At 43.8% G+C, this 27,032-nt stretch overlaps 1 protein-coding gene across 1 annotated transcript in view; it reads left to right on the forward strand.

Annotated features, from left to right (window-relative positions):
* Positions 1-27,032, forward strand: part of ITPR3 (inositol 1,4,5-trisphosphate receptor type 3) — a 544,758-nt gene that overhangs the window by 101,318 nt on the left and 416,408 nt on the right. The window contains exons 2-5 of the mRNA XM_069756594.1: positions 16,473-16,543; positions 23,719-23,840; positions 26,019-26,105; positions 26,602-26,760. Of these exons, the coding sequence (XP_069612695.1) occupies positions 16,473-16,543; positions 23,719-23,840; positions 26,019-26,105; positions 26,602-26,760 (439 nt within the window). The remainder of the gene's footprint in view (positions 1-16,472; positions 16,544-23,718; positions 23,841-26,018; positions 26,106-26,601; positions 26,761-27,032) is intronic.

Below are 27,032 nucleotides of genomic sequence, written 5' to 3' on the forward strand. Positions count from 1 at the left end.
GTATAAACGCCTCCCCCAAAAGAAATTCATGAATAGCTGGTTTTTGGTCATTCTGCCTCACAAAAATCGGAATAAAAAGCGATCAAAAAATGTCACGTGCCTGAAAATGTTACCAATAAAAACGTCAACTCGTCCCGCAAAAAACAAGACCTCACATGACTCAGTGGACCAAAATATGGAAAAATTACAGCTCTCAAAATGTGGTAACGCAAAAAATATTTTTTTACAATAAAAAGCGTCTTTCAGTGTGTGACGGCTGCCAATCATAAAAATCCGCTAAATAACCCACTATAAAAGTAAATCAAACCCCCCTTCATCACCCCCTTAGTTAGGGAAAAATTAAAAAAATGTATTTATTTCCTTTTTCCCATTAGGGTTTGGGCTAGGGTTAGGGCTAGGGTTAGGGCTAGGGTTAGGGCTAGGGTTAGGGTTAGGGCTAGGGTTAGGGCTAGGGTTAGGGCTACAGTTTGGGTTGGGGCTAAAATTAGGGTTCGGGTTGGGGGTAAAGTTACAGTTAGGGTTTAGATTACATTTACAGTTGGGAATAGGGTTGGGATTAGGGTTAGGGGTGTGTCAGGGTTAGAGGTGTGGTTAGGGTTACTGTTGGGATTAGGGTTAGGGGTGTGTTTGGATTAGGGTTTCAGTTATGATTGTGGGGTTTCCACTGTTTAGGCACATCAGGGGCTCTCCAAACGCGACATGGCGTCCGATCTCAATTCCAGCCAATTCTGCATTGGAAAAGTAAAACAGTGCTTCTTCCCTTCCGAGCTCTCCCGTGTGCCCAAACAGGGGTTTACCCCAACATATGGGGTATCAGCGTACTCAGGACAAATAGGACAACAACTTTTGGGGTCCAATTTCTCCTGTTACCCTTGGGAAAATACAAAACTGGGGGCTAAAAAATAATTTTTGTGGGAAAAAAAAGGATTTTTTATTTTCACGGCTCTGCGTTATAAACTGTAGTGAAACACTTGGGGGTTCAAAGTTCTCACAACACATCTAGATTAGTTCCCTGGGGGGTCAAGTTTCCAATTTGGGGTCACTTGTGGGGCGTTTCTACTGTTTACGTACATTAGGGGTTCTGCAAACGCAATGTGACGCCTGCAGACCATTCCATCTAAGTCTGCATTCCAAATGGCGCTCCTTCCCTTCCGAGCTCTGCCATGCGCTCAAACGGTAGTTCCCCCCAACATACGGGGTATCAGCGTACTCAGGACAAATTGGACAACAACTTTTGGGGTCGAATTTCTCCTCTTACCCTCGGGAAAATACAAAACTGGGGGCTAAAAAATAATTTGGGGGGCAAAGATTTTTTTTTCTTAATTTTCACGGCTCTGCGTTACAAACTGTAGTGAAACACTTGGGGGTTCAAAGCTATCACAACACATCTAGATGAGTTCCTTAGGCGGTCTAGTTTCCAAAATGGTGTCACTTTTGGGAGGTTTCTACTGTTTAGGTACATTAGGGGCTCTGCAAATGCAATGTGACACCTGCAGACCATTCCATCTAAGTCCTCTTTCCAAATGGAGCTCCTTCCCTTCCGAGCCCTCCCATGCGCCCAAACGGTGGTTCCCCCCACATATGGGGTATCAGCGCACTCAGGACAAATTAGACAACAAATTGTGGGGTCCAATTTCTCATGTTACCCTCGGGAAAATACAAAACTGGGGGCTAAAAAATAATTTTTGTGGGAAAAAAATTTTGTTTTATTTTTACGGCTCTCCATTATAAACTTCTGTGAAGCCCTTGGTGGGTCAAAGCGCTCAGCACACATCTAGATAAGTTCCTTAGGGGGTCTACTTTCCAAAATGGTGTCACTTGTGGGGGGTTTAAATGTTTAGGCACATCAGTGGCTCTTCAAACGCAACATGGCGTCCCATCTCAATTCCTGTCAATTTTGCATTGAAAAGTCAAACGGCGCTCCTTCCCTTCCGAGCTCTCCCATCCACCCAAACAGTGGTTTACCCCCACATATGGGCTATCAGCGTACTCAGGACAAATTGTACAACAACTTTTGGGGTCCAATTTCTTCTCTTACCCTTGGGAAAATAAAAAATTGGGGGCGAAAAGATAATTTTTGTGAAAAAATATGATTTTTTATTTTTACGGTTCTACATTATAAACTTCTGTGAAGCACTTGGTGGGTCAAAGTGCTCACCACACCTCTAGATAAGTTCCTTAGGGGGTCTACTTTCCAAAATGGTGTCAACTGTGGGGGGATTCAATGTTTAGGCACATCAGGGGCTCTCCAAACGAAACATGGCGTCCCATCTCAATTCCAGTCAATTTTGCATTGAAAAGTCAAATGGCGCTCCTTCGCTTCCGAGCTCTGCCATGCGCCCAAACAGTGGTTTACCCCCACATGTGGGGTATTGGCGTACTCAGGACATATTGTACAACTATGTTTGGGGTCTATTTTCTCCTGTTACCCTTGGTAAAATAAAACAAATTGGAGCTGAATTAAATTTTTTGTGAAAAAAAGTTAAATGTTCATTTTTATTTAAACATTCAAAAAATTCCTGTGAAGCACCAGAAGGGTTAATAAACTTCTTGAATATGGTTTTGAGCACCTCGAGAGGTTTAGTTTTTAGAATGGTGTCACACTTGGGTATTTTCTATCATATAGACCCCTCAAAATGACTTCAAATGAGATGTGGTCCCTAAAAAAAAATGGTGTTGTAGAAATGAGAAATTGCTGGTCAACTTTTAACCCTTATAACTCCCTAACAAAAAAAAATTTTGGTTCCAAAATTGTGCTGATGTAAAGTAGACATGTGGGAAATGTTACTTATTAAGTATTTTGTGTGACATATCTCTGTGATTTAATTGCATAAAAATTCAAAGTTGGAAAATTGCGAAATTTTCAAAATTTTCGCCAAATTTCCGTTTTTTTCACAAATAAACGCAGGTACTATCAAAGAATTTTTACCATTGTCATGAAGTAAAATATATCACGAGAAAACAATGACAGAATCCCTGGGAACCGTTGAAGCGTTCCAGAGTTATAACCTCATAAAGGGACAGTGGTCAGAATTGTAAAAATTGGCCCGGTCATTAACGTGCAATCCACCCTTGGGGGTAAAGGGGTTAAGAGTAACGCACTGAAATCCCTGCACTTAGACGCTTTGTCATGCTATCAATGAGGTTATTAATGGTTGTCTGAGGAATGTTCAGCTCCACATTACATTTCTTTGGTTGTTGAACCAGTGATACAGCAATTTCTCCTAAGTGTCCAAAGTGTCCCCTTTTTTCAATATGATAACCACGGGCCATATGTTGCTAACGCTAGTGTGACCAGCCTATGTGGTCTGATCGTACTACCATGGTCTCCAGTGTCTTTCGACTTCTCTCCTATGAAACATATCTTTAGCTTCATTGATCAGTAATAACAGAGGAACCTGCGAGCAGCGGATGTGAATGATTTGTAGATTGTGAGCCTTCGCGGGCAGGGTCCTCACTCCTCCTGTACCAGTTATGACTTGTATTGTTTAAGATTATTGTACTTGTTTTTATTATGTATACCCCTCCTCACATGTAAAGAGCCATGGAATAAATGGCGCTATAACAATAAATAATAATAATAATAATAATAATAATTTGGACACGCAAATGCATTCAGTGTGGCAGAACATTCCTCAGACCATTAATAATCTCTTTGGAGCAGCCAAGGGGTGTAAGTGAGGGGATTTCTGCATGTGGTGCTCATATTCGCTAATCAATATATTAAGATGTTTTCAAAATGTTTCTTACATTTTTTTTTTTTACATCATTTACATGTCATTAAAGTGTCTATACATCCTGTGATTTCCATAAGTCCATGACTTTTCCATCTTGGTGTTGCAATTTCAATGTTGAGAAGTGGATATTCTCCTTACAACTGCTTGCTTTCAGTTATTTAGGTGGCACAAGGGACTATAAGCAGTCAACTCTCAGAACACAGTGAGATAATAATTATCATAGAAAAAAGTGTTTCTCCACTACCGTAGCTCCAAAATTTGCTGTAGTCCAGCAAAACCCTTTGGTGAAGGCAGGTAAAAAAATCTTGAAAATGTTACAAAAAGCTGATTGGTTCTTAAACTATTAGATTTTTATTTTAAACTGATTAAAAATTCATCACAGCAGAGGAAAATGAGCATTGACGCGTTTCGACACAAAGCTGTTAATCGTAACGTTACAATTAAGACCTCTGGGTTGAAACTGGTCAATGCTAATCTTCCTCTATGATGAATTTTTAAAGAGTTTAAGATAAAATTCAGATATATCGTGAACCAACCAGCTTTTTGTGAAATTTTCAAGGTTGTTATAATCATTCACACTGTACTCAGTGGAGCAGGATGTCAGTCATGGAGTAGGGGTATTGCTCATTGTGGAGTGAGTCCTGACTGCTTAAACCTCTGTGCCACCAAATTGACTTGACTGGAACCGAGACGCTGCAGAGAATAAAACTTAGTTAGACAACTACATACAACTACATATGTTTTGTGTAGACCGCTACAAATATTTTAATCACCAGCAAATAATCATTATGACTACAGAAAAAAAAACACTTAAAGGGGTTATCACTAGTACCTTTATTTAGAAACGCAGCACTTGCCATTGGGGGACGCTCTTAAAGATTAACAGTACAGGCTGCCGGCATGGCTGAGATGCAGGTCTGAACTGTGCTCTCTGATGCTGCAATCACAGGTAGATTTGCCTCTCAGATGAGTGGATTGTTGGCAGTCCTGCCAGCTTCACAAAAAAATTATCACTCCATTCTTCAAAATGAAGTGTACGTGTAATAAGCAGTAAGTTGCAAAGTCGCTTGTTTTTGCAAACAATTTGCGATTTTACACATTTAACACAATTGGCCTTGCCATTTAAACCTCAGTATCAGGAGCCAATAAAGCTTTGCTTTTGTTTCTGCTCTCAATCATAAGTATGAAAATTCATAAGCAGTTCAGGCTACTATTTCTAAAAAGAATCTAGGTCATGTCAATGTGGCAGTGAATATTATTGTTCTGGGATTTCAGAAAAATGTGTCAAACTTTGAATACAATCAAAAAGGCAATTACAGAATGGATTTCTGATATTAGTACTGTCTTAGATAAGTATTATTCATGGACAGTAAATATGAATTTGAAATAAAGATTATACAGATGATTTCACAGTTCCTATAAATTTCAGACATTTTTGTCAGTATTTATATATTGGTTCACCAGTTTTGCATTTTGACAATATTGCCAATATCATTGAGTTGCTCTGGTTAAAAAATGATATCCAGAACAATGTGTTGGCATCTGAAGAAATTATTTAGACCAACATCCTTGGCTTGGCTATAATGTGCAACATTTTTAACCACAAACAGAAAATTATAAGTCTACTTTCACACATCAGTTTTTTGCCGTCCAGGAGCGGTCCTGGTGTGGTCCGGTCCGATGGGCGTCACGGTCCGGGTCCAGCGCCTCCATCTTCATACGATGATGTCATCTTCCTTGCTTCCTGCTGCAGCTCCTGCACAGGCGTACTTTGTCTGCCCTATTGAGGGCAGAGCAAAGTACTGCAGTGCGCAGGCGCTGGGCCTCTCTGACCTTTCCCGGCGCCTGTGCACTGCAGTACTTTGCTCTGCCCTCAACAGAGCAAACAAAGTACGCCTGCGCAAGAGCCGCGGCAGGAAGCAAAGAAGAGGACGTCATCGTATGAAGATGGGAGGTGCCGTACCCGGACCGCGACGCCTAACGGACCGCACCGGATCGCCCCCGGGTGAGTATAATTTAACATATTTTTCTTCTCTTTCAGGTGACATCAGGGGCTTATCAACAGCATTACAGAATGCTGTAGATAAGCCCTCGTATGGCGGTGGCCTTAGCTTATAGGCACATTTTGGGGTGACAGATTCCCTTTAAATAACCGTTTGATCACTTAAGTTGAGTGCCGAGTTTCTTATCATATGTCAATGACTGCCTTCTGGACATCTGTCATGTCAGCAAGAACCTTTTTAAAGCTTAGGATGCCTTTGCAGGTGTTTTTTGTTAAGTATTCTAATTTGCTGAAATAATGACTTTTGGGTTTTCATTAGCTGTAAGCCATAATCATCAACATAAACAGAAATAAACACTTGAAATAGATAACTTTTTGTATTGAGGAACTGAAATAAATTAACTTTTCGATGATATTCTAATTTTTAGAAGCACCTGTATAAACATATAAAATATTATATACATACAGCTCTGGCAAAAATTAAGAGACCATTGCAAAATGTTCAAGTTTGTCTGATGTTTCTCTTTATACTGTAGGTATATTTTTCAGTAAAATGTAAATTGTTCTTTTAATCTGTAAACTTCTGACAATATGTCTCTGAATTTCCAAGCAATACATTTTGTATTTTTTTTCTGACACAGAAACATGGTCAAAATTAAAAAAAAAAAAAAAAAAAATGCTGAAAGCTGTTTATTATTTAAGACCTCAAATAATGCAAACAAAAAGTTCATAATCATTTAGAAACAACAATACTAATGTTTTAACCCAGGAAGAGTTCAGAAATCATTATTTTGTGGAATAACCATGATTTTTAATAACAGCTTTCATGCGTCTTGGCATGCTTTCCGCCAGTCCTTCACACTTCCTCTGTCACAAACATTTAAGCAGTTCTGTGATGGCTTGTGACTATCCATCATCCTCTTGATTACATTTCAGAGGTTTTCAATGGGGTTCAGGTATGGAGATTGGGCTGCCCATGACAGGGTTTTGATGTGGTGGTCTCTTAATTTTTGACAGACTTGTGTGTGTGTATGTATGTATGTATGTATGTATGTGTGTATGTGTATATATATATATATATATATATATATATATATATATACACAGTCATGGCCAAAAGTATTGACACCCCTGCAATTCTGTCAGATAATACTCATTTTCTTCCTAAAAATTATTGCAAACACAATTTTTTTTGTATTATCTTCATTTAATTTGTCTTAAATGAAGAAACACAAAAAGAATTGCCCTAAAGCCAAATTGGATATAATTCCTCACCAAACATAAAAAAGGGGGTGGACAAAAGTATTGGCACTGTTCGAAAAATCATGTGATGCTTCTCTAATTTGTGTAATTAACAGCACCTGTAACTTACCTGTGGCACCTAACAGGTGTTGGCAATAACTAAATCACACTTGCAGCCAGTTGACATGGATTAAAGTTGACTCAACCTCTGTCCTATGTCCTTGTGTGTACCACATTGAGCAAGGAGAAAAGAAGTCTAAAGAACTGTCTGAGGACTTGAGAAACCAAATTTTGAGGAAGCATGAGCAATCTCAAGGCTACAAGTCCATCTCCAAAGACCTAAATGTTCCTGTGTCTACCGTGCGCAGTGTCATCAAGAAGTTTAAAGCCCATGGCACTGTGGCTAACCTCCCAAGATGTGGACAGAAAAGAAAAATTGACAAGAGATTTCAACGCAAGATTGTGCGGATGTTGGATAAAGAACCTCGGCTAACATCCAAACAAGTTCAAGCTGCCCTGCAGTCCGAGGGTACAACAGTGTCAACCCGTACTATCCGTCGGCATCTGAATGAAAAGGGGCTGTATGGTAGGAGATCCAGGAAGACCCCACTTCTTACCCCAAGACATAAAAAAGCCAGGCTGGAGTTTGCCAAAACTTACCTGAAAAAGCCTAAAACGTTTTGGAAGAATGTTCTCTGGTCAGAGGAGACAAAAGTAGAGCTTTTTAGGCAAAGGCATCAACATAGAGTTTACAGGAGAAAAAAAGAGGCATTCAAAGAAAAGAACACGGTCCCTACAGCCAAACATGGCGGAGGTTCCCTGATGTTTTGGGGTTGCTTTGCTGCCTCTGGCACTGGAGTGCTTGACCGTGTGCATGGCATTATGAAGTCTGAAGACTACCAACAAATTTTGTAGCATAATGTAGGGCCCAGTATGAGAAAGCTGGGTCTCCCTCAGAGGTCATGGGTCTTCCAGCAGGACAATGACCCAAAACACACTTTAAAAAGCACTAGAAAATGGTTTGAGAGAAAGCACTGGAGACTTCTAAGGTGGCCAGCAATGAGTCCAGACCTGAATCCCATAGAACACCTGTGGAGAGATCTAAAAATGGCAGTTTGGAGAAGGCACCCTTCAAATATCAGGGACCTGGAGCAGTTTGCCAAAGAAGAATGGTCTAAAATTCCAGCAGAACATTGTAAGAAACTCATTGATGGTTACCGGAAGCGGTTGGTTGCAGTTATTTTGGCTAAAGGTTGTGCAACCAAGTATGAGGCTGAGGGTTCCAATACTTTTGTCTGGCCCATTTTTGGAGTTTTGTGTGAAATGATCAATGTTTTGCTTTTTGCTTCATTCTCTTTTGTGTTTCTCATTTAAGACAAATTAAATGAAGATAAAAATACCAAAGAATTTGTGTTTGCAATCATTTTCAGGAAGAAAATGAGTATTATCTGACAGAATTGCAGGGGTGTCAATACTTTTGTCCATGACTGTGTATATGTATATATACACACACACATATATATATATATATATATATATATATATATATATATATATATATATACACTCACATACAGCAGGTGAAATAAGCATTGAACACGTCACCAATTTTCTATGTAAATATATTTCCAAAGGTGCTATTGACATGAAATTCTCACCAGATGTTAACAACCCAACCAGTACACTCAGGCAAATAAATCAAACCATAGATGTTCATAAATTAATTCATGTGCAATAAGGATAAATGACACAGGAAAAAAGTATTGAGCACACTTATGGAAATTTAATTAGTTCTTGGTACAAAAGCCGTTGTTGGTGATGACAGTGTGAAGACGCCTCCTGTATGGAGAAACTACTTGCATGCATTGCTCGGTTGTCATTTTGGCCCATTGTTCCACAAATCTACAAATTCTGAAGGTTCAATGTACTCCTTCTATGTACTCTGAGCTTTAGTTCCATCCATAGACTTTCTATTGGATTCAGGTCAGATGATTGGCTGGGCCATTCTAGCAGCTTTATTTTCTGTCTCAGAAACCAATTGGGTTTCCTTGTTTGTGTGCTTGGGATCACTGTCTTGCTGAATTGTCCACCCTCCTTTCATGTTCATCATGCTGGTAGGTGGCAGAAGATTATTTCAAGAATGTCACTGTGCATTTGTCCATTCATCCTTCCTTCAATTATCTTAATTTTGCCAGGGTCGTTTGTACCCTCCTGTCTCTTTCTGGTGCAGTCTGCCTAGAAGACATGACAGAGTGCAGAGCACAGAGTAAGGGGGGGACGTCACCCCCTGCAGTCTGCCTGTGCCTGCTGAAGTCCTGTGTGTGTTGATCGAAACGGGAGTTGCTACTGCTAGAGGTGTCCTTTTTATTATTGTTTGTATTATTATTATTATTATTATTATTATTTATTTATATAGTACCATTGATTCCATGGTGCTGTACATGAGAAGGGGTTAGATACAAATTACAGATATCACTTACAGTAAGCAAACTAACAATCACAGACTGATACAGGGGGAGAGGTCCCTGCCCTTGTGGGCTTACATTATACAGGATGGTGGGGAAGGAGACAATAGCTTGGGGGGTTGCAGCACCTCTGGAGTTGGTGAGGCGGTAGCTCCGAGATTGGTGAGGAGGCAGCGTTTTAGGGTTTCCTGAAGAGGTGGGTTTTCAGGTTCCGTCTGAAGGATCCAAATGTCTTTGAAAGTCGGACGTGTTGGGGCAAAGAATTCCAGAAGATGGGGGATATTCGGGAGAAGTCTTGGAGGCGGTTGGGTGAGGAGCAAATAAGTGTGGAGTAGAGAAGAGGTCTTGGGAGGACCAGAAATTACGTGAGAGAAGATATTGGGAGATTAGTTCAGAGACGTATGGAGGAGACAGGTTATAGATGGGTAGGTCAGTATTAGTAATTTGAACTGGATACGCTGAGGGTATGGGAGCCAGTGAAGAGATTTGCAGAGGGGGAGAAGCTGTGCAGTAGCGATGAGAGAGATGAATTAGTCTGGCAGCAGAGTTAAGGATGGACTGGAGAGGTGCAAGGGTGTTAGCATGGAGGCCACAGAAAAGGATGTTGCAGTAGTCGAAGTGGGAGTTGATGAGGGCATGCACAAGCATTTTAGTAGATTGAGGGTTGATGAAAGGATGGATTCTGGAGATATTTTTGAGCTGGAGGCGACAGGAGGTGGAAAGAGCTTGGATGTGCAGTTTGAAGCACTGGTCAGAGTCAAGGGTTACTCCGAGGCAGCCGACTTCCGGTACTGGGGAAAGAGTGATGTCATTAATTGCGATAGATTGGTCAGTTAAGGAAGATCTGTGAGATGGAGGAAAGATGATGAGTTCAGATTTGTCCACATTGAGTTTGAGGAAGCGAGAGGAGAAGGAGGTTGTGGCTGATAGACACTCCGGGATTCTGGACAGCAGAGAGGTGACGTCTGGGTCAGAGAGGTAGATCTGAGTGTCATCAGCATAAAGGTGGTACTGGAATCCATGGGATTATCCATTATTATTATTATTATTTATTTATATAGCACCATTAATTCCATGGTGCTGTACATGAGAAAGGGGTTACATGCAGAGTTATAGATATCGTTTACAGTAAACAAATGTACAATGACAGAATGGTACAGAGGGGAGAGGACCCTGTCCTTGCGGACTTACATTCTATGGGATAGTGGGGAAGAGGCAGAAGGTAGGGGCGAGGCGGCGGCTATGGCGAGGCGGCGGCTCTGGCGATGGCGAGGTGGCAGAATGGTTATTGCAGGCTGTAGGCTTTCTTGAAGAGATGGGTTTTCGGGTTCCGTCTGAAGGAGCCAAGGTTGGTGGATAGTCGGACGTGTTTAGGCATGGAATTCCAGAGGATGGGGGATATTCGGGAGAAATCTTGGAGGCGGTTTTGCGAGGAACGAATAAGTGTGGAGGAGAGTAGGAGTGTTGTGAATTCTCTTGTCAAGCTCCCTCCTGTGGTCATGAATGGTACTTCGGCTGGTTCTGTCCATGGGCTTCCTCTGGTGGTTGTGAGTGGAGCTGCGGCTTTTGAGTTTCCTTCCACAGGTGACGAGGTTAATTCGTTAGCTGGCTGCTCTATTTAACTCCACTTAGATCATTGCTCCATGCCACCTGTCAATGTTCCAGTATTGGTCTAGTTCTCTCCTGGATCGTTCTTGTGACCTGTCTTCCCAGCAGAAGCTAAGTTCCTGCTTGTTTTTCTCTGGTTTGCTATTTTTCTGTCCAGCTTGCTATTTTGATTTTTGTCTTGCTTGCTGGAAGCTCTGGGATGCAGAGGGAGCGCCTCCGCACCGTGAGTCGGTGCGGAGGGTCTTTTTGCGCCCACTGCGTGGTCTTTTTGTAGTTTTTTGTGCTGACCGCAAAGTTTCCTTTCCTATCCTCTGTCTGTTCAGTAAGTCGGGCCTCACTTTGCTAAATCTATTTCATCTCTGTGTTTGTAATTTTCATCTTTACTCACAGTCATTATATGTGGGGGGCTGCCTTTTCCTTTGGGGAATTTCTCTGAGGCAAGGTAGGCTTTATTTTTCTATCTCTAGGGCTAGCTAGTTTCTTAGGCTGTGTCGAGTTGCATAGGGAGCGTTAGGAGCAATCCACGGCTATTTCTAGTGTGTGTGATAGGATTAGGGATTGCGGTCAGCAGAGTTCCCACGTCTCAGAGCTCGTCCTATATTATTAGTAACTATCAGGTCATTCCGTGTGCTCTTAACCACCAGGTCCATTATTGTCCTTACCACCAGGTCATAACATAGGAGGTCTTGGGAGGATCAGAGATTACGTGAGGGAAGATATTGGGAGATTAGTTCAGAGCTATAGGGAGGGGACAGGTTGCGGATGGCTTCGTAGATTCAGTGTTAGTAGTTGGAACTGGATTCGTTGGGGAATTGGGAGCCAGTGGAGGGATTTGCAGAGGGGAGAAGCAGGGGAGTAGCGAGGAGAGAGGTGGATTAGCCGGGCAGCAGAGTTGAGGACAGACTGGAGTAGTGCAAGAGAGTTAGCGGGGAGGCCACAGAGGAGGGTGTTGCAGTAGTCGAGGTGGGAGATGAGGGCATGCACAAGAGTTTTGGTAGATTGTGGGCTGAGGAAGGAACGGATTCTGGCAATATTTTTAAGTTGAAGGCGAAAGGAGGTGGCAAGAGTTTGGACGTGCGGTTTGAAGGACAGGGCAGAGTCGAGAGTTACCCCGAGGCAGCGGATTTCAGGTGCGGGAGAGAGCGTGATGCCGTTTACCATAATAGATAGGTCAGATAGGGGGGATACGTGAGATGGGGGAAAGATGATGAGTTTGGGTTTGTCTACATTGAGTTTTAGGAAGCGAGAGGTGAAGGAGGATATGGCTGACAGACACATCGGGATTCTGGACAGCAGAGAGGGGACATCTGGGCCAGGGAGGTAGATCTGAGTGTCATCCGCATACAGGTGGTACTGGAAGCCATGGGACTTTATGAGCTGTTCTAGGCCAAGCGTATAGATGGAAAAAAGTAAGGGCCCTAGAACAGAGCCTTGAGGGACACCAGCAGAGAGAGGGCAGGGTGAGGAGGTGGTGTGAGAGTGGGAAACGCTAAATGTGCGGTCGGAAAGGTATGAGGCAATCCAGGACAGGGCAAGGTCTTTGATGCCAAGGGAAGAAAGAATCTGTAGCAGTAGGCAGTGATCGACTGTGTCGAAAGCAGAGGACAGGTCAAGAAGGAGGAGGATGGAGAACTGTCTGTTAGCTTTGGCTGTGAGTAAGTCATTAGTAATTTTTGTCAGGGCAGTTTCGGTGGAGTGGTGGGGGCAGAAGCCAGATTGGAGGTTGTCAAGGAGAGAGTTAGATGAGAGGTGGGAGGAAATTTGAGCATGGACATGCTGCTCAAGGAGTTTTGAAGCAAACGGGAGCAGTGATATGGGGCGGTAGCTGGGCATAGCAGTTGGGTCAAGGTTAGTTTTTTTGAGGATGGGTGTGTTGGTGGCATGTTTGAATTCCGAGGTGAAGGTACCAGAAGATAGCGATAGGTTGAAGAGATGGGTTAGGGCTGGAATGAGCATGTTAGTGAGGTTGGGGAGCAGGTTTGAGGGGATGGGGTCAAGTGCACAGGTGGTGAGGTGCGATTTGGAAAAGAGGCGAGTAAGCTCTCCTTCAGTGATGTTGGAGAGGGAGGTTATTAGGGAAGGGCAGAGGTCTGGTATATGGAGTGGTTGGGGTTGTGGAACAGTTAGGGTTTGCCTTGTTTGGACGATCTTGTTTTTGAAGTAGGTGGCAAAGTCCTCGGAAGAGATGAGGGGAGGTGGCAGTGGTGGGCGGAGGAGGGAGGTAAATGTGCTGATTAGTTGTTTTGGGTTGTAGGATAATGAAGATACAAGGTTAGTGAATAGGTCTGTTTAGCGGAGGTGAGGGCTAATTTGAAGTCAAATGTAGCTTGTTTGAAAGCAGTGAAGTCGTCTGGCAGGCGTGTTTTCTTCCAACGCCGCTCCGCAACCCTGGATGCTTGTCAAAGTTTTTTTGTGAGATTGTTATGCCAAGGTTGCCGATTGGTTCGTCCCACTGTGCCATGCATGAGAGGGGCGACTGAGTCTATGGCTGATGTGAGAGTTGAGTTATAGAACGCGGTGGCGCTGTCCATGTCGTGGAGTGAAGATATGGAGGACAGGGATAGGAGAGAGTCTGAGAGTCTGTGAATGTCTAGATGTGCGAGGTTTCTGCGAGGATGTGGTAATGGCTGGACATGGGCAGGTGAGGAGGACAAGGATGAGAAGGTGAGTAGATGGTGGTCAGATAGGGGGAAGGGAGAGGTTGTGAGATTAGATAAGGAACAGAGGCGGGTGAAGATGAGGTCTAGCGTATGTCCGTCTGTGTGGGTGGCTGTGGAGGACCACTGAGTGAGTCCAAAGGATGAAGTAAGGGCCAGTAGCTTGGAGGCTGCTGGCTGGCGGGTGTCAGTAGGGATATTAAAGTCACCCATGATGATAGTGGGGATGTCAGCAGAGAGAAAGTGAAGGAGCCAGGTGGAGAATTGGTCGATGAAGGCAGTGGTTGAGCCCGGTGGTCGGTATATGACAGCCATTTGGAGATTGGAGGGAGCGTAGGTACGGACAGAGTGAACCTCGAAAGAAGGGAGGATAGGGGAGGGTGGGGGTTGGGTAGGGTTGAAGGAACAGTTTTTAGAAAGAAGGATACCCACTCCTCCACCATGTCTGTTGCCAGAGCGAGGAGTGTGGGTAAATTGGAGGCCACCGTAGCTCAGTGCTGCAAGCGAGGCCGTGTCGGGACGTCAGCCAGGTCTCAGTGAGGGCCAGGAAGGAAAGGTTGCGGGAAGTGAAGAGATTATGGACCATGTGGAACTTGTTGCTGACAGAGTGGGCATTCCAAAGTGCCCCAGAGAGGGGAAGCAGGGGGGTGGGGGTAAGTGGCACCGATTTTAAGTGTGAGGGGTTGCGATAGTTTCTCATAGTGTGAGAAGGATAGGGGTGAGGATTAGTGATGAATGAGGTGGGGGGCAGGATTAAGGGATGTGTCGCCAGCAGTGAGAATAAGCAGAGAAAGAAGCAGGTGGGTGAAGGAGAGTGATTGGCTTATTATATTTTGGTGGTAGAGGTCTGAGGTTAGAGAGCAGGTCTGCAGATGAAGCGAGGTGGGGGGTAAGAGGGGAAGATAGTTATGTGGTTTGAGGGTGCAAAGGTATGGGGTTAGTGGAGGAGAGTGAGGATTAGTGGAGAAAAAAAGTGGGGGAAATGTGAGCATGGTTAAAGAGCAGGGGAGAAAAAGAAAGGCAAGTAAACTTAGAAGACAGTGTTTAGTCTTACCGTCTGGCCGATTTCTGGACTATTTCTGGTATATTTCAGATGATGCACTTAAAATATGTCACTTGAAATTATGTCACATCTGACTAAAGTCATAACTCATCCGCTCCATGCAACTTATACCATTCAAATGACCAAGAAATGAAGCCAGGTGAGAGACGGAGGGGAGGAAGGAGGTGGCGAATAGTCCACAGCAGGGGACAATTAGCCGGTTCCAGTTAATACAACATTTGACTACCAAAGATGAAGACAGAGGCAGGATAAGATCAAAAAATGAGGCTAGGTGTGAGGAGCACAGACATGTCAATATGCAGTCAGATACATTTTCAGAATTATACAGGAATTGAAGTCAGGGAAAAAGAATTACCACTTAGAACAGAGGGAGAGAAGTACATGGGATTCAGGGGTGCAGTGGGTATTCCAGGATAGGAGATAGTTCAGACGTACCACTTAGAACAGAGGGAGAGAAGTACATGGGATTCAGGGGTGCAGTGGGTATTCCAGGATAGGAGATAGTTCAGACGTACCACTTAGAAACAGAGGGAGAGAAGTACATGGGATTTAGGGGTGCAGTGGGTATTCCAGGATATCAGATAGTTCAGACATACCACTTAGAACAGAGGGAGAGAAGTACATGGGATTCAGGGGTGCAGTGGGTATTCCAGGATAGGAGATAGTTCAGTGTATAAATTGAGAAGAGTAACCAGACCAGAGCCTTGGGGGACTCCCAACAGAGAGAGGGTGGGATGAGGAGGTAGTGTGGGGGTGGGAGACACTGAATGTGCAGTTGAAAAAGTATGAGGAGATCCAGGATAGTGCGAGGTCTTTGATGCCAAAGGAGGAGAGGATCTGTAGTAGGAGGAAGTGGTCAACTATGTCAAAAGCAGAGGACAGGTTTAGAAGGAGGAGTATAGAGTATTGTCCGTTAGCTTTGGCTGTAAGTAGGTCATTATTAATTTTGGTCAGGGCTGTCTCAGTTGAGTCATGGGGGCAGAAAACAGATTGTAGATGGTCAAAGAGTAAGTTAGATGAGAGGTGGGAGAAAAGTTCAGCGTGGACGTGCTGCTCCAGGAGTTTGGAAGCGAATGGGAACAGCGATATTGTGCTATAGCTGGACATAGCGGTTGGGTCAAGGGTTGGCTTTTTAAGGATAGGTGTTATCGTGGCATGTTTAAAATCAGAAGGAAAGGTACATTTTTAAACATGTCCCAGCACTGACTGACACCTGGCTCAGCATTGTATCAGTAAAGAGCTGACTATCAGTCGCTGCTGGATGTGTGGTTACAGCCGGTCTCACTATGCAGTGAGTGGTGACTGAAGAGTCAGCTGTCAGTCAGTTCAGAGGCGCGGTTATGTACTGAGTGATGACAAAAGCCGCATCGGCCATGTCTCGATGACTGAAAGCCAGAGGCTGCCCTGAGGAATAATATTTATTTCCTCCTGACAGCCAGGTTTTCAGTGTGTCGACCACACGGCTTTAGAACGCTATTAAAGTGCAGATTATCTACAGGTTAAGAGGTTTTTTTTTAAATGACAGATTCCATTTAATCCAAAATGAGGAGTAGAACATAAAAGCCTAACAAATATTACGGAATTATTTATACTTCTCGTTTTGCTGTACTGTTGGTGTTGGTCTATCTGTTTCCATTTACTGGTTTTGCTGTTTGGGTTATTGGGTTTCTTATCTGTGATTTCTTCTCTCCCTGGCAGTTTGGTTGATGACAGATGTGTCGTGGAGCCTGCAGCAGGAGATCTGGATAACCCACCCAAAAAATTCAGAGGTGAGAATGACATGAGAACTGAGTTCAGAATTGTTTGTCATTTTTATAATTTTTCAGTGTGAAAATAGAGGAGGGTACATTTAAATACCTAGCTTAGGCTACTTTCACACTAGCGTTTTCTGCAATCCGTCACAATGCGTCGTTTTGCAGAAAAAACGCACCCTGCAAAAGTGCTTGCAGGATGCGTTTTTTCCCCATAGACTTGTATTGACGACGCATTTGCGACGGATTGCCACACGTCGCATCCGTCGAGCGACGGATGCGTCGTGCTTTGGCGGACCGTCGGGAGCAAAAAACGTTGCATGTAACGTTTTTTGCTCCTGACGGACCGCTTTTTCCGACCGCGCATGCGCGGCCGGAACTCCGCCCCCACCTCCCCGCACCTTACAATGGGGCAGCGGATGCGCCGGAGAAATGCATCCGCTGCCTCCATTGTGCAATGCGCTAAACGCTAGCGTCGGAATCTCTCCCCGACGCATTGCGACAGGGAGATTCCGACGCTAGTGTGAAAGAAGCCTTACATGACTGATGTGTTACTGTGTATATCTTGAATGTCTATCCACACAATATGGACAAACGAATCGGGACACATCCCTTATAATTCAGGTTTTCATTCAGTATCTTGTTGCAGGTGTCAGCCAGCCTCTCCAGCCATGCAGTCGGCCTTTACTGACATTTGTAATAGAACAAGCCATTCTAACTTTAAAGGGGAATTCACACCTCCAAGATCCTATCCCAATATGTAGTAGGTGTAATAATAATATTAGTCATGGTTACTGTGGTATTGCGACTGGTCATGTGGTTAATGGATATGTGTCGCAGAGGTGGGTGGCCCTGTGATAGAAAGCCTTGTTTTCTCAGCAGATCTACTGCTGAGGGTTTACTATACATTGGGAAGGCTTCCAGGTGACTTGGAAAGATGGGTGGGTCCAGTCACCTACACCCAAGGGGGTGTCTAGAGACCCAACATATAGTCTGTGTTTGTGCACGGGCGGCAGTGGTGGAGAGTCTGAGCCAGAGTGAGAAGTGTTTGGAGGATGCCTCTGAGGATCAGAGGTATCCGGGAGATCTGTGCGGCGTTGCTGACAGGTAACAGACTCTAACTGGTATTAGGCATACCAGGGCTCAGCAAGGACCGTGGGTTCTATGAGGTTGAATGGTTGCTGGACATAGGATGCTGTATGTTACTACGTTTTTGAAAAGAGGTTTATGCTGTGTACGAATAAACAGAGTGGACTTTTAACCCTGGGTGTCCCGGGTGTATTCCTCAATGACCAGCAAAGTGAGTACTCCCTGACCACCAAGGGTGGAGGCACACCACAATCCCTAAGCTACTGCAATGCCCTGCACATGGGGTAAGCAAATCAGGAGACTTGGCCCTATCCTGGATCTCATCATACCTAACTGACTGGACATTCAGCGTCTCCCACTCACACACCACCTCCTCACCTCGCCCCCTATCTGTCGGAGTCCCGCAAGGTTCAGTTCTATGGCCCCTGCTCTTCTCCATTTACACCTTTGGCCTGGGACAGCTCATAGAATCTCACGGCTTTCAGTATCATCTCTATGCTGACGACACACAGATCTACATCTCTGGACCAGATATCACCACCCTACTAACCAGAATCCCTCAATGTCTATCCGCTATTTCATCCTTCTTCTCCGCTAGATTTCTAAAACTTAACATGGACAAAACAGAATTCATCATCTTTCCCCCATCTCACACGACCTAACCAACAAACCTATCCATTACAGTAAACGACTGCCCACTCTCCCCAGTCCCACAAGCCAGCTGTCTTGGGGTAATCCTTGTCCCTGATCTCTCCTTCAAACCACATATCCAAACCCTTTCCACTTCCTGCTGCCTCCAACTCAAAAATATTTCACGGATCCGTACATTCCTAAACCAAGAATCTGCAAAAACCCTAGTCCATGCCCTCATCATCTCCCGCCTCGACTACTGTAACCTCCTGCTCTGTGGCCTCCCCTCTAACACTCTTGCACCCCTCCAATCTATTCTAAACTCTGCTGCCCGACTAATCCACCTGTCCCCCCGCTATTCCGTGGCCTCTTCGCTCTGTCAATCCCTGCACTGGCTCCCCATCACCCAGAGACTCCAGTACAAAAGCCTAACCATGACATACAAAGCCATCCACAACCTGTCTCCTCCATACATCTGTGACCTCGTCTCCCGGTACTTTCCTGCTTGCATCCTCCAATCCTCACAAGATCTCCTTCTCTACTCCCCTCTTATCTCCTCTTCCCACAATCGCATACAAGATTTCTCTCGTGCATCCCCCCTACTCTGGAACTCTCTACCACAACATATCAGACTCTCGCCTACCATCGAAACCTTCAAAAAGAATCTGAAGACCTACCTCTTCTGACAAGCCTACAACCTGCAGTAACCACCGATTGAACAAACCGCTGCACGACTAGCTCTACCCTAACCTACTGTATCCTCACCTACTGTATCCTCACCCATCCCTTCTGGAATGTGAGCCCTCGCGGGCAGGGTCCTCTCTCCTCCTGTACCAGTTGTGACTTGTATTGTTCAAGATTATTGTACTTGTTTTATTATGTATACCCCTCCTCACATGTAAAGCGCCATGGAATAAATGGCGCTATAATAATAAATAATAATAATAAAAAGTATACTACATTTCTAATTGGAGGTATTTGCTAATATTATCAATATTACACCTACTACATATTGGGATGGGATCTTGGAGATGGGAATACCCCCTTAAAGTTTAATGGAGGAGGCATTATGGTATGGGAATGTTTTTCAAGGGTTGGCCTAATTTCCTAAGTGCCAGTGAAGAGAAATCTTAAAGCTTCAGTATTCCAAAACATTTGAAACAATTGTAGCTTTCACCTGTTCTGTTACAATTTAACTGTGCCCCAGTACACAAAGTAAAAGGTCCATAAAAACATTGCTGGATAAGATGGCTGTGGAAGAAGTTGACAGATTCACACAGAGTCCTAACCTCAATCCCCTCCAACACCTTTGGCATTAACTTGCAACACCATAACAATGTTTATGGATTTAAAGAGATGTGCTAAAATCTTCCAAAAGTGAAATGTGTAGATGTCCCAGTGCTTTTGTCCAAATAGTTTGTCTTAAATAGGCACTCCTATCTTAGCCTAGATTCACTTATATCCATTGAATTAGGCTCAGCCTGCATCAGCCTGATACAACTCAACAGATCACAAATGATGGCAAAACTGATGAAAAAAGGCATCATTTGCCTTCAAGACCGAATGACGTCCTGGTTCAGTGGGGTGTTGGAATTATGACAATATCTTTTTTCGCCATCGCCATGTTTCTTCTGTGCTTCAGTGCTTGCTGACCGCAGCTTCAGTGGTCATCAGCACATTTCTATGCCCGCAGCACTCTTCAATGCCTGCCAGCACAGTCCTTGCTTCTGACACCGCCGCCTATTTCTCTGAAATTACATGTTATCAGGGAGCAGTGATAGAAGCAAGGTGATTGACTGCAGTGTCATCCCACAGCTTCTATCACTTTCCGCAGACAAATCATCATCAAGGGGTGGCGCTGCTGTTACCAGGACTGTGCAGTCAGAGTCATGGAGTCGGTGTCCATTTTGGTGGAGTTGGAATTGGAGTCGTATAAAATGGAGCAACTCCTACAATCTATACTAAATTGGGGTAAGTAGTACAATGCAGGATGTGCTGTAAATGTTTCATAATACCGTAATTTGGGAAAGTTATGAAATGTCCTATAAATGTCTCTTCTGTTCCTGATCTAAGGATCTTGGAGTTTAGTTGAGATGAATTTGTGCTGCACTTTATGTACATGCTCAGTAGTGAGGCAGTGCTGTGGAGTCTGAGCTGGAGTTGGAAGTCAGGGAAATTGAGGAGTCAGAGTTGGTGGTTTGGCTTACCAACTCCAAAGCACTGCCTATTACTAATCCTGCTTTTATCATCATCATCTGATTATCATTGATTTGAGGGCAGTGATAGAAGCTGTAAGGCTCCATTGCTGTCACTCATCTTGCTTCTATCACCACCCCCTGATTCAGAGAAAGAGGACACTGTTTCAGAAGCAGAGCCTGTGGCAGTGGCGACCAAAGCAGATCGCAGGGAGAGAAGTGTCAGGGCGGCCACTAAAGCTGTGGTCATTTTCGGGATGACGATCACAGAAGGTGTGCTAAGTAACCAAAGTGCCATCCCCTGATGATTCCGTTTCATAAGGGTAATAAAAGCTGCAGGGCCATCCTCCTGTGCCACATCCCGTGTGAGATTTCCCTCAAATGAAACATCACAGGAAGTGAAGAAAAAAATGTAAATACGGAATAAAGATTAGCAGGATTTCAAGAATGGTAGAGAATTTTATAATAAAATAAATCGGTCAGGATTACAGATAGATATTTATAAAGAGTATAAGATGGTGGCCCGATTCTAACGCATCGGGGTATTCTAGAATATGTATAGTAGTGTATAGCACAGCCCACGCAGTATATAACACAGCCCACATAGTATATAACACAGCCCATGTAGTATATAACACAACCACGTAATATATAGCACAGGCACGTAGTATATAACACAGCCCACGTAGTATATAACACAGCCATGTAGTATATAGCACAGGCACATAGTATATAACACAACCCACATAGTATATTGCACAGCCACATAATATATAGCTCAGCCCACGTAGTATACAGCACATCCCACGTAGTATATTGCACAGGCACTTAGTATATTGCACAGGCACATAGTATATAGCTCAGCCCACGTAGTATATAGCACAGCCCACGTAGTATATAACACAGCCATGTAGTATATAGCACAGGCACATATTATATAACACAACCCACATAGTATATTGCACAGCCACATTGTATATAGCTCAGCCCACGTAGTATATAGCACAGCCCACGTAGTATATAGCACAGCCCACGTAGTATATAACACAGCCCACTTAGTATATTGCACAGCCACGTAGTATATAGCACAGCCCAAATAGTATATAGCCCAGCCCGCATAGTATATAGCACAGCCACATAGTATATAGCACAGGCACGTAGTATATTGCACAGGCATGTAGTATATTGCACAGGCATGTAGTATATTGCACAGCCAAGTAGTATATAACACATGCCACGCAGTATATAACACAGCCACGCACTATATTGCACAGCCACGTAGTATATTGCACAGCCACATAGTATATAGCACAGCCCATATAGTATATAACACAGCCCCGTAGTATATAACACAGGCCACGCAGAATCTAACACAGCCCACGTAGTATCTAACAGCCCACGTAGTATCTAACACAACCCACGTAGTATATAACACAGCCCACGTAGTATATAGCAATGTGGGCACCATATCCCTGTTAAAAAAATAAATAAAATAAAATAAAAAATAGTTATATACTCACCTTCCGGCGGCCCCCGGATCCAGCTCAGGCATTTAGCGAATCTCTTCGACGCTTCGGTCCCAAGAATGCATTGCGGCAATAACACGTAATCATGTAGCGGTCTCGCAAGACCGCTATGCCATCATCTCGCGAGCCCGCTACGTGACCTCGAGTCATTGCCGCAATGCATTCTTGGGACCGGAGCATCGCGAGGAGCGGGAAAGGCACCGGAAGGTGAGAATATAATGATTTTTTATTTTTTTAATTATTTTTAACATTAGATCTTTTTACTATTGATATTGCATAGGCAGCATCAATAGTAAAAAGTTGGTCGCATAGGGTTAATAGCAGTGTTAATAGACTACGTTACACCGTGTTATGCCGCAGTGTAACGCAGTCCGTTTAACGGACTGCTAAACCGCTATTGTGGCACTGACTGGAGGGGAGTAGGGAAGAGCGACTTTGTGGCCGAAGTGTGCCTGTCACTGATTGGTCGCGGCCGGCTGGCCGATCAGCGACGCGGGATTTCCGTGACAGACAAACAGACGGAAGTGACCCTTAGACGATTATAGATAGACTAGATGGTGGCCCGATTCTAGCGCATCGGGTATTCTAGAATATGCAGGTCCACATAGTATATTGCCCAGCCACGTAGTATATTGCCCAGCCACGTAGTATATTGCCCAGCCACGTAGTATATTGGCCAGCCACGTAGTATATTGGCCAGCCACGTAGTATATTGCCCAGCCACGTAGTATATTGCCCAGCCACGTAGTATATTGGCCAGCCACATAGTATATTGCCCAGCGACGTAGTATATTGCCCAGCGACGTAGTATATTGCCCAGTCATGTAGTATATTGCCCAGCCACGTAGTATATTGCCCAGCGACGTAGCATACAGCACAGAGCCACGCAGTATATTGCACAGCCACATAGTATATTGCCTAGCCACGTATGTTACAGGTTAAAAAATAAAAAATAAACATACTCACCTTCCGATCCGAGGGCCCCTTGTAGTTCGAACATACTCACCATACTTGTAGTTCTGTCGCCTGTGCGAGGTAAAGGCGGCAGCTTCCGGTCCCAGCCTGCAGGGCCTGTGATGACGTCGACGTCGCAGTCACATTTCCGTGACGTCACGGCAGGTCCTGCTCGCGCAGGCGTGCAGGGCCTGTGATGACGTCGCGGTCACATGACCATGACGTCACGGCAGGTCCTTCTGCCAGACCATCTGTGCCAACGGAACATGGCGGTTGCATCGCGAGGCGCGGGAAAGGCGGCATAGGTGAGTATATAATCGTTTTTTATTTTTTTTTATTATTTTTAACATGAGATGTTTTTACTATTGGCGCTGCATAGGCCGCGTCAATAGTAAAAAACTTGGTCACACAGGGTTAATAGCAGCGGTAACGGAGTGCGTTACCCGCGGCATAACGTGGTCCGTTCCGCCGGCATTAACCCTGTGTGAGCGGAGGGGTGTATGCGGGCGCCGGGCAGTCAGTGCGGGGAGTAATGAGCGGCCATTTTTTCCGGACTGTGCGGGTCGCCGATTGGTCGCGGCAGCCATGACAGGCAGCTGCCGAGACCAATCAGCAAACGATTAAACGTGACAGAAGGACAGACAGACAGACGGAAGTGACCCTTAGACAATTATATATATAGATTATGATTATAGTTATCGTAGAACTCCTTTAACCTCAGTGTATTATTTCTTGGTACACTACATTTCTACTCTGCCACTTATTAATCTTTCTCTTTTCACCAACATTTTTTTTATAGACTGTCTGTTTAAGGTCTGTCCCATGAACAGATATTCTGCTCAGAAGCAATATTGGAAGGCTAAGCAGGCCAAACAGGAAAAGGAAAAGATCTCAGATGTCCTTCTTCTGCAGAAGCTTCAGGTAACATGCAAATGTCACTATAAGCAGCACAGTACAAGGCAATTACCTTAACCCCTTAGTGACAGAGCCAATTTTGAATTTAATAACCAAGCCAATTATTACAGTTCTGACCACGGTTCACTCTACGTGGTTATAACTCTGGAACGCTTTAACGTTCCCGCTGATTCTTAGACTTTTTTTGTGTGACATATTGTACTTCAAGACAGTGGTAAATTTTATTCGATATGACTTGCGTTTATTTGTGTTAAAAATGGAAATTTGGCAAAAATCTCCAAACTTTGAATTTTTATGCCCTTAAGTCAGAGAGATATGTCAAACAAATTAGTTAATAAATAACATTTACCACATGTCTACTTTACATCAGCACAACTTTTGAAACAAATTTTTTATTTGTTAGGACGTTATAAGGGATAAAAGTTGACCAGCTATTTCTCATTTTTACCACAAAATTTACAAAACCATTTTTTAGGGACCACTTCACATTTGAAGTGAATTTGCGGGGGTCAAAATAACAAAAAATACCAAAAATTGACACTATTCTAAAACAGCACCCCTCAAGTTATGTGCAAAACTTCATTCAAGAAGTGTATTAATCCTTCAGGTGCTTTATGATAACTAAAGCAATGTGGAAGGAAAAAATGAACATTTTATTTTTTTCACAAAAAATTTACTTTGGAACCAAATTTGTTGTGCAATTTCTCCTGAGTACACCGATACCCCGTATGTGGGGGAAAGCCACTGTTTGAGCTCATGGCAGGGCTCAGAAGGGAGGGAGCACCTTTTGGCTTTTTGAACTCAAAAATGTCTGGAATCAAGGGTGGGCGCCAATGCCGCGTTTGGAAACCCCCTGATGTACCTAAACAGTGGAAACCACCCAATTCTAACTCCATCACTAACACAGCCCTAACCCCAACACACCCCTAACCCTAATCCCAACCCTAACCACAACAATAACCCCATCACAACTCTAACCCCAACACCACCTTAACCCCAACACCACAACCGTAACCCCAATATAACCCGAACCCCAACACAACCCTAACCCTAGCTCTAACCCTTGCCCCAACCCTAACTCTAGCCCAACCCTAACCCTAACTCTAGATGTAACACCAACTCTAGCCCCAACCCTAACCCTAACTGCATAGAATGTAAAATAATAAGAACATTTTTTTTTAATTTCATTATTTTTACCGAACTAAGTGGGTAAATGAACCAATATGAAAAATATCCTATTTACAGTAATGAATATGCGGCTCCACCCCTATGGGAGGTGGAGCCGCATATTCATAACTGTAATCGGCGGCCCCACGTGACCGCATACAGTAGAAGGTGCAGCCAGGAGAGGAAGCTGGGTGAGTATTTTCAGAACAGCGGGGGGGCGCACAGGGGGTGGGGACATGGACCTTTATTTTATACACAAAAAACCACAAAAAATGGATTATTCGTATCATCTCTGCTGCACAGAAGATATCAATGGCAGCTTCAGCACCATGTGGGGGGGACAGCGCTTACTGGAGCGCTGTCTCCTGCACGGCACACGGACTGCACACGGACAACGTCCGTGTGCGGTACGTGTTTTACACGGACCCATTGACTTTAATGGGTCCGTGTAATACGTGCGCTCCCACGAACACTGACATGTCTCCGTGTTTGGCACATGGAGACACGGTCCACAAAAAATCAATGACATCTGCACAGATGCATTGATTTTAAAGCGTCTACGTGTGTCAGTGGCTCCGGTACGTGAGGAAACTGTCACCTCACGTACCAGAGCCACTGACGTGTGAAACCGGCCTAAGATTTGATTTTTTGCGTATTTAGTTTTATGTTTGTATGGTCGTCTGGCTGACAGGCATCTCTCCTGACTCCTCCATGCACATGCTTGCAGCCATCACACATGCCTAACAGCGCCTTATTTCCCATGGAACAAAAAGAAAGGCGATTTGAAATAATTGTTTCCACAAACATTTGGTGGAGAAAAATTAATTTGTGACACTGCTATATACTTTGGATGTTTGTTTGATTCCATGGAAATCTACGGGTTTGGCTGTCATTTGCCAATGTCTATGTCCAGGTTAAGTTAAGCGTGAAGCTGTTGTCAGTTTGTATCAGTGTTCATCTTGTGGACAAGTATTGTACTTAATGGTTCCCTCTCTGTTTGTGTCTTCTCATTTGTAGCATGCAGCAACATTGGAGCAAAAGCAAAATGACACCGAGAATAAGAAAGTTCATGGTGAAGTGGTGAAATATGGCAGTGTAATCCAGGTAGGCACAGTCCCATGTAGTTTTACAGAGCTCAGTACATTGATTGTGTAAAGAAATTGTCTACGAGGACAACCCTCATATACGTGAAGTTGCAATATCATTTTTTATTCTTTTTCTCTAAAAAGGATTTAACTGTATATCCCTAGTGGAACCATATTTTTAGCAACAAGGGCTTGGGAGTGTTTGTCTTCTTATTTTACCCATACCCACGCACATCCGGCATGCTTGAGCACTTCGGTAGCAGATATCTCTCATCAGTAGCAGATATATCTCGATTCAATTCAGAATAAAAGGATTGTGCATGTTGAAATTACTTTTTTCTCTTTAACATTTGGTATCGGGAGAGAGTGGGGACATGCCATGTCAATTAAATGGTAGAATCGTGGGTTTGGCTGGCATTCATTATAATGGTATATTACCCTAAGATCCCTTAATATACGGTACGTATGGTATGGTCTGTCTACCATTTCCTTTTTTATTCCTTACTTTATTATAGCTGCTTCATATGAAAAGTAACAAGTACCTCACTGTGAATAAACGCCTTCCTGCGCTGCTGGAAAAGAATGCCATGCGTGTTACACTTGATGCAACTGGAAATGAGGGGTCCTGGCTCTTTATCCAACCCTTTTGGAAACTGCGCAGTAATGGAGACAATGTAAGGAAATCTATGAAGCGTTCAAGGGGCTAAGCTAATTGCAAAGTAAAGTTGACAGCAAAGGACACTTGCAGCATGTTAAAAATATGAATCCCATCCAAACCTCAAAATATTGAGGTAAAATACTTTATTCTCCGATTTTACTTCAGTGATGAAGTCTTTTTCCATTTACTGTGCTACTGTCCTTCTGTCTACTGGGAGAGGTGATGGATTCTCCTTCCTGTTGATTGAATACCTGTGAAAAGATCATTTTAGACTTAAAGAGAAAGACT

Source organism: Ranitomeya imitator, chromosome 3, assembly GCF_032444005.1.
Source record: "Ranitomeya imitator isolate aRanImi1 chromosome 3, aRanImi1.pri, whole genome shotgun sequence".
Lineage (NCBI taxonomy): Eukaryota > Metazoa > Chordata > Amphibia > Anura > Dendrobatidae > Ranitomeya > Ranitomeya imitator.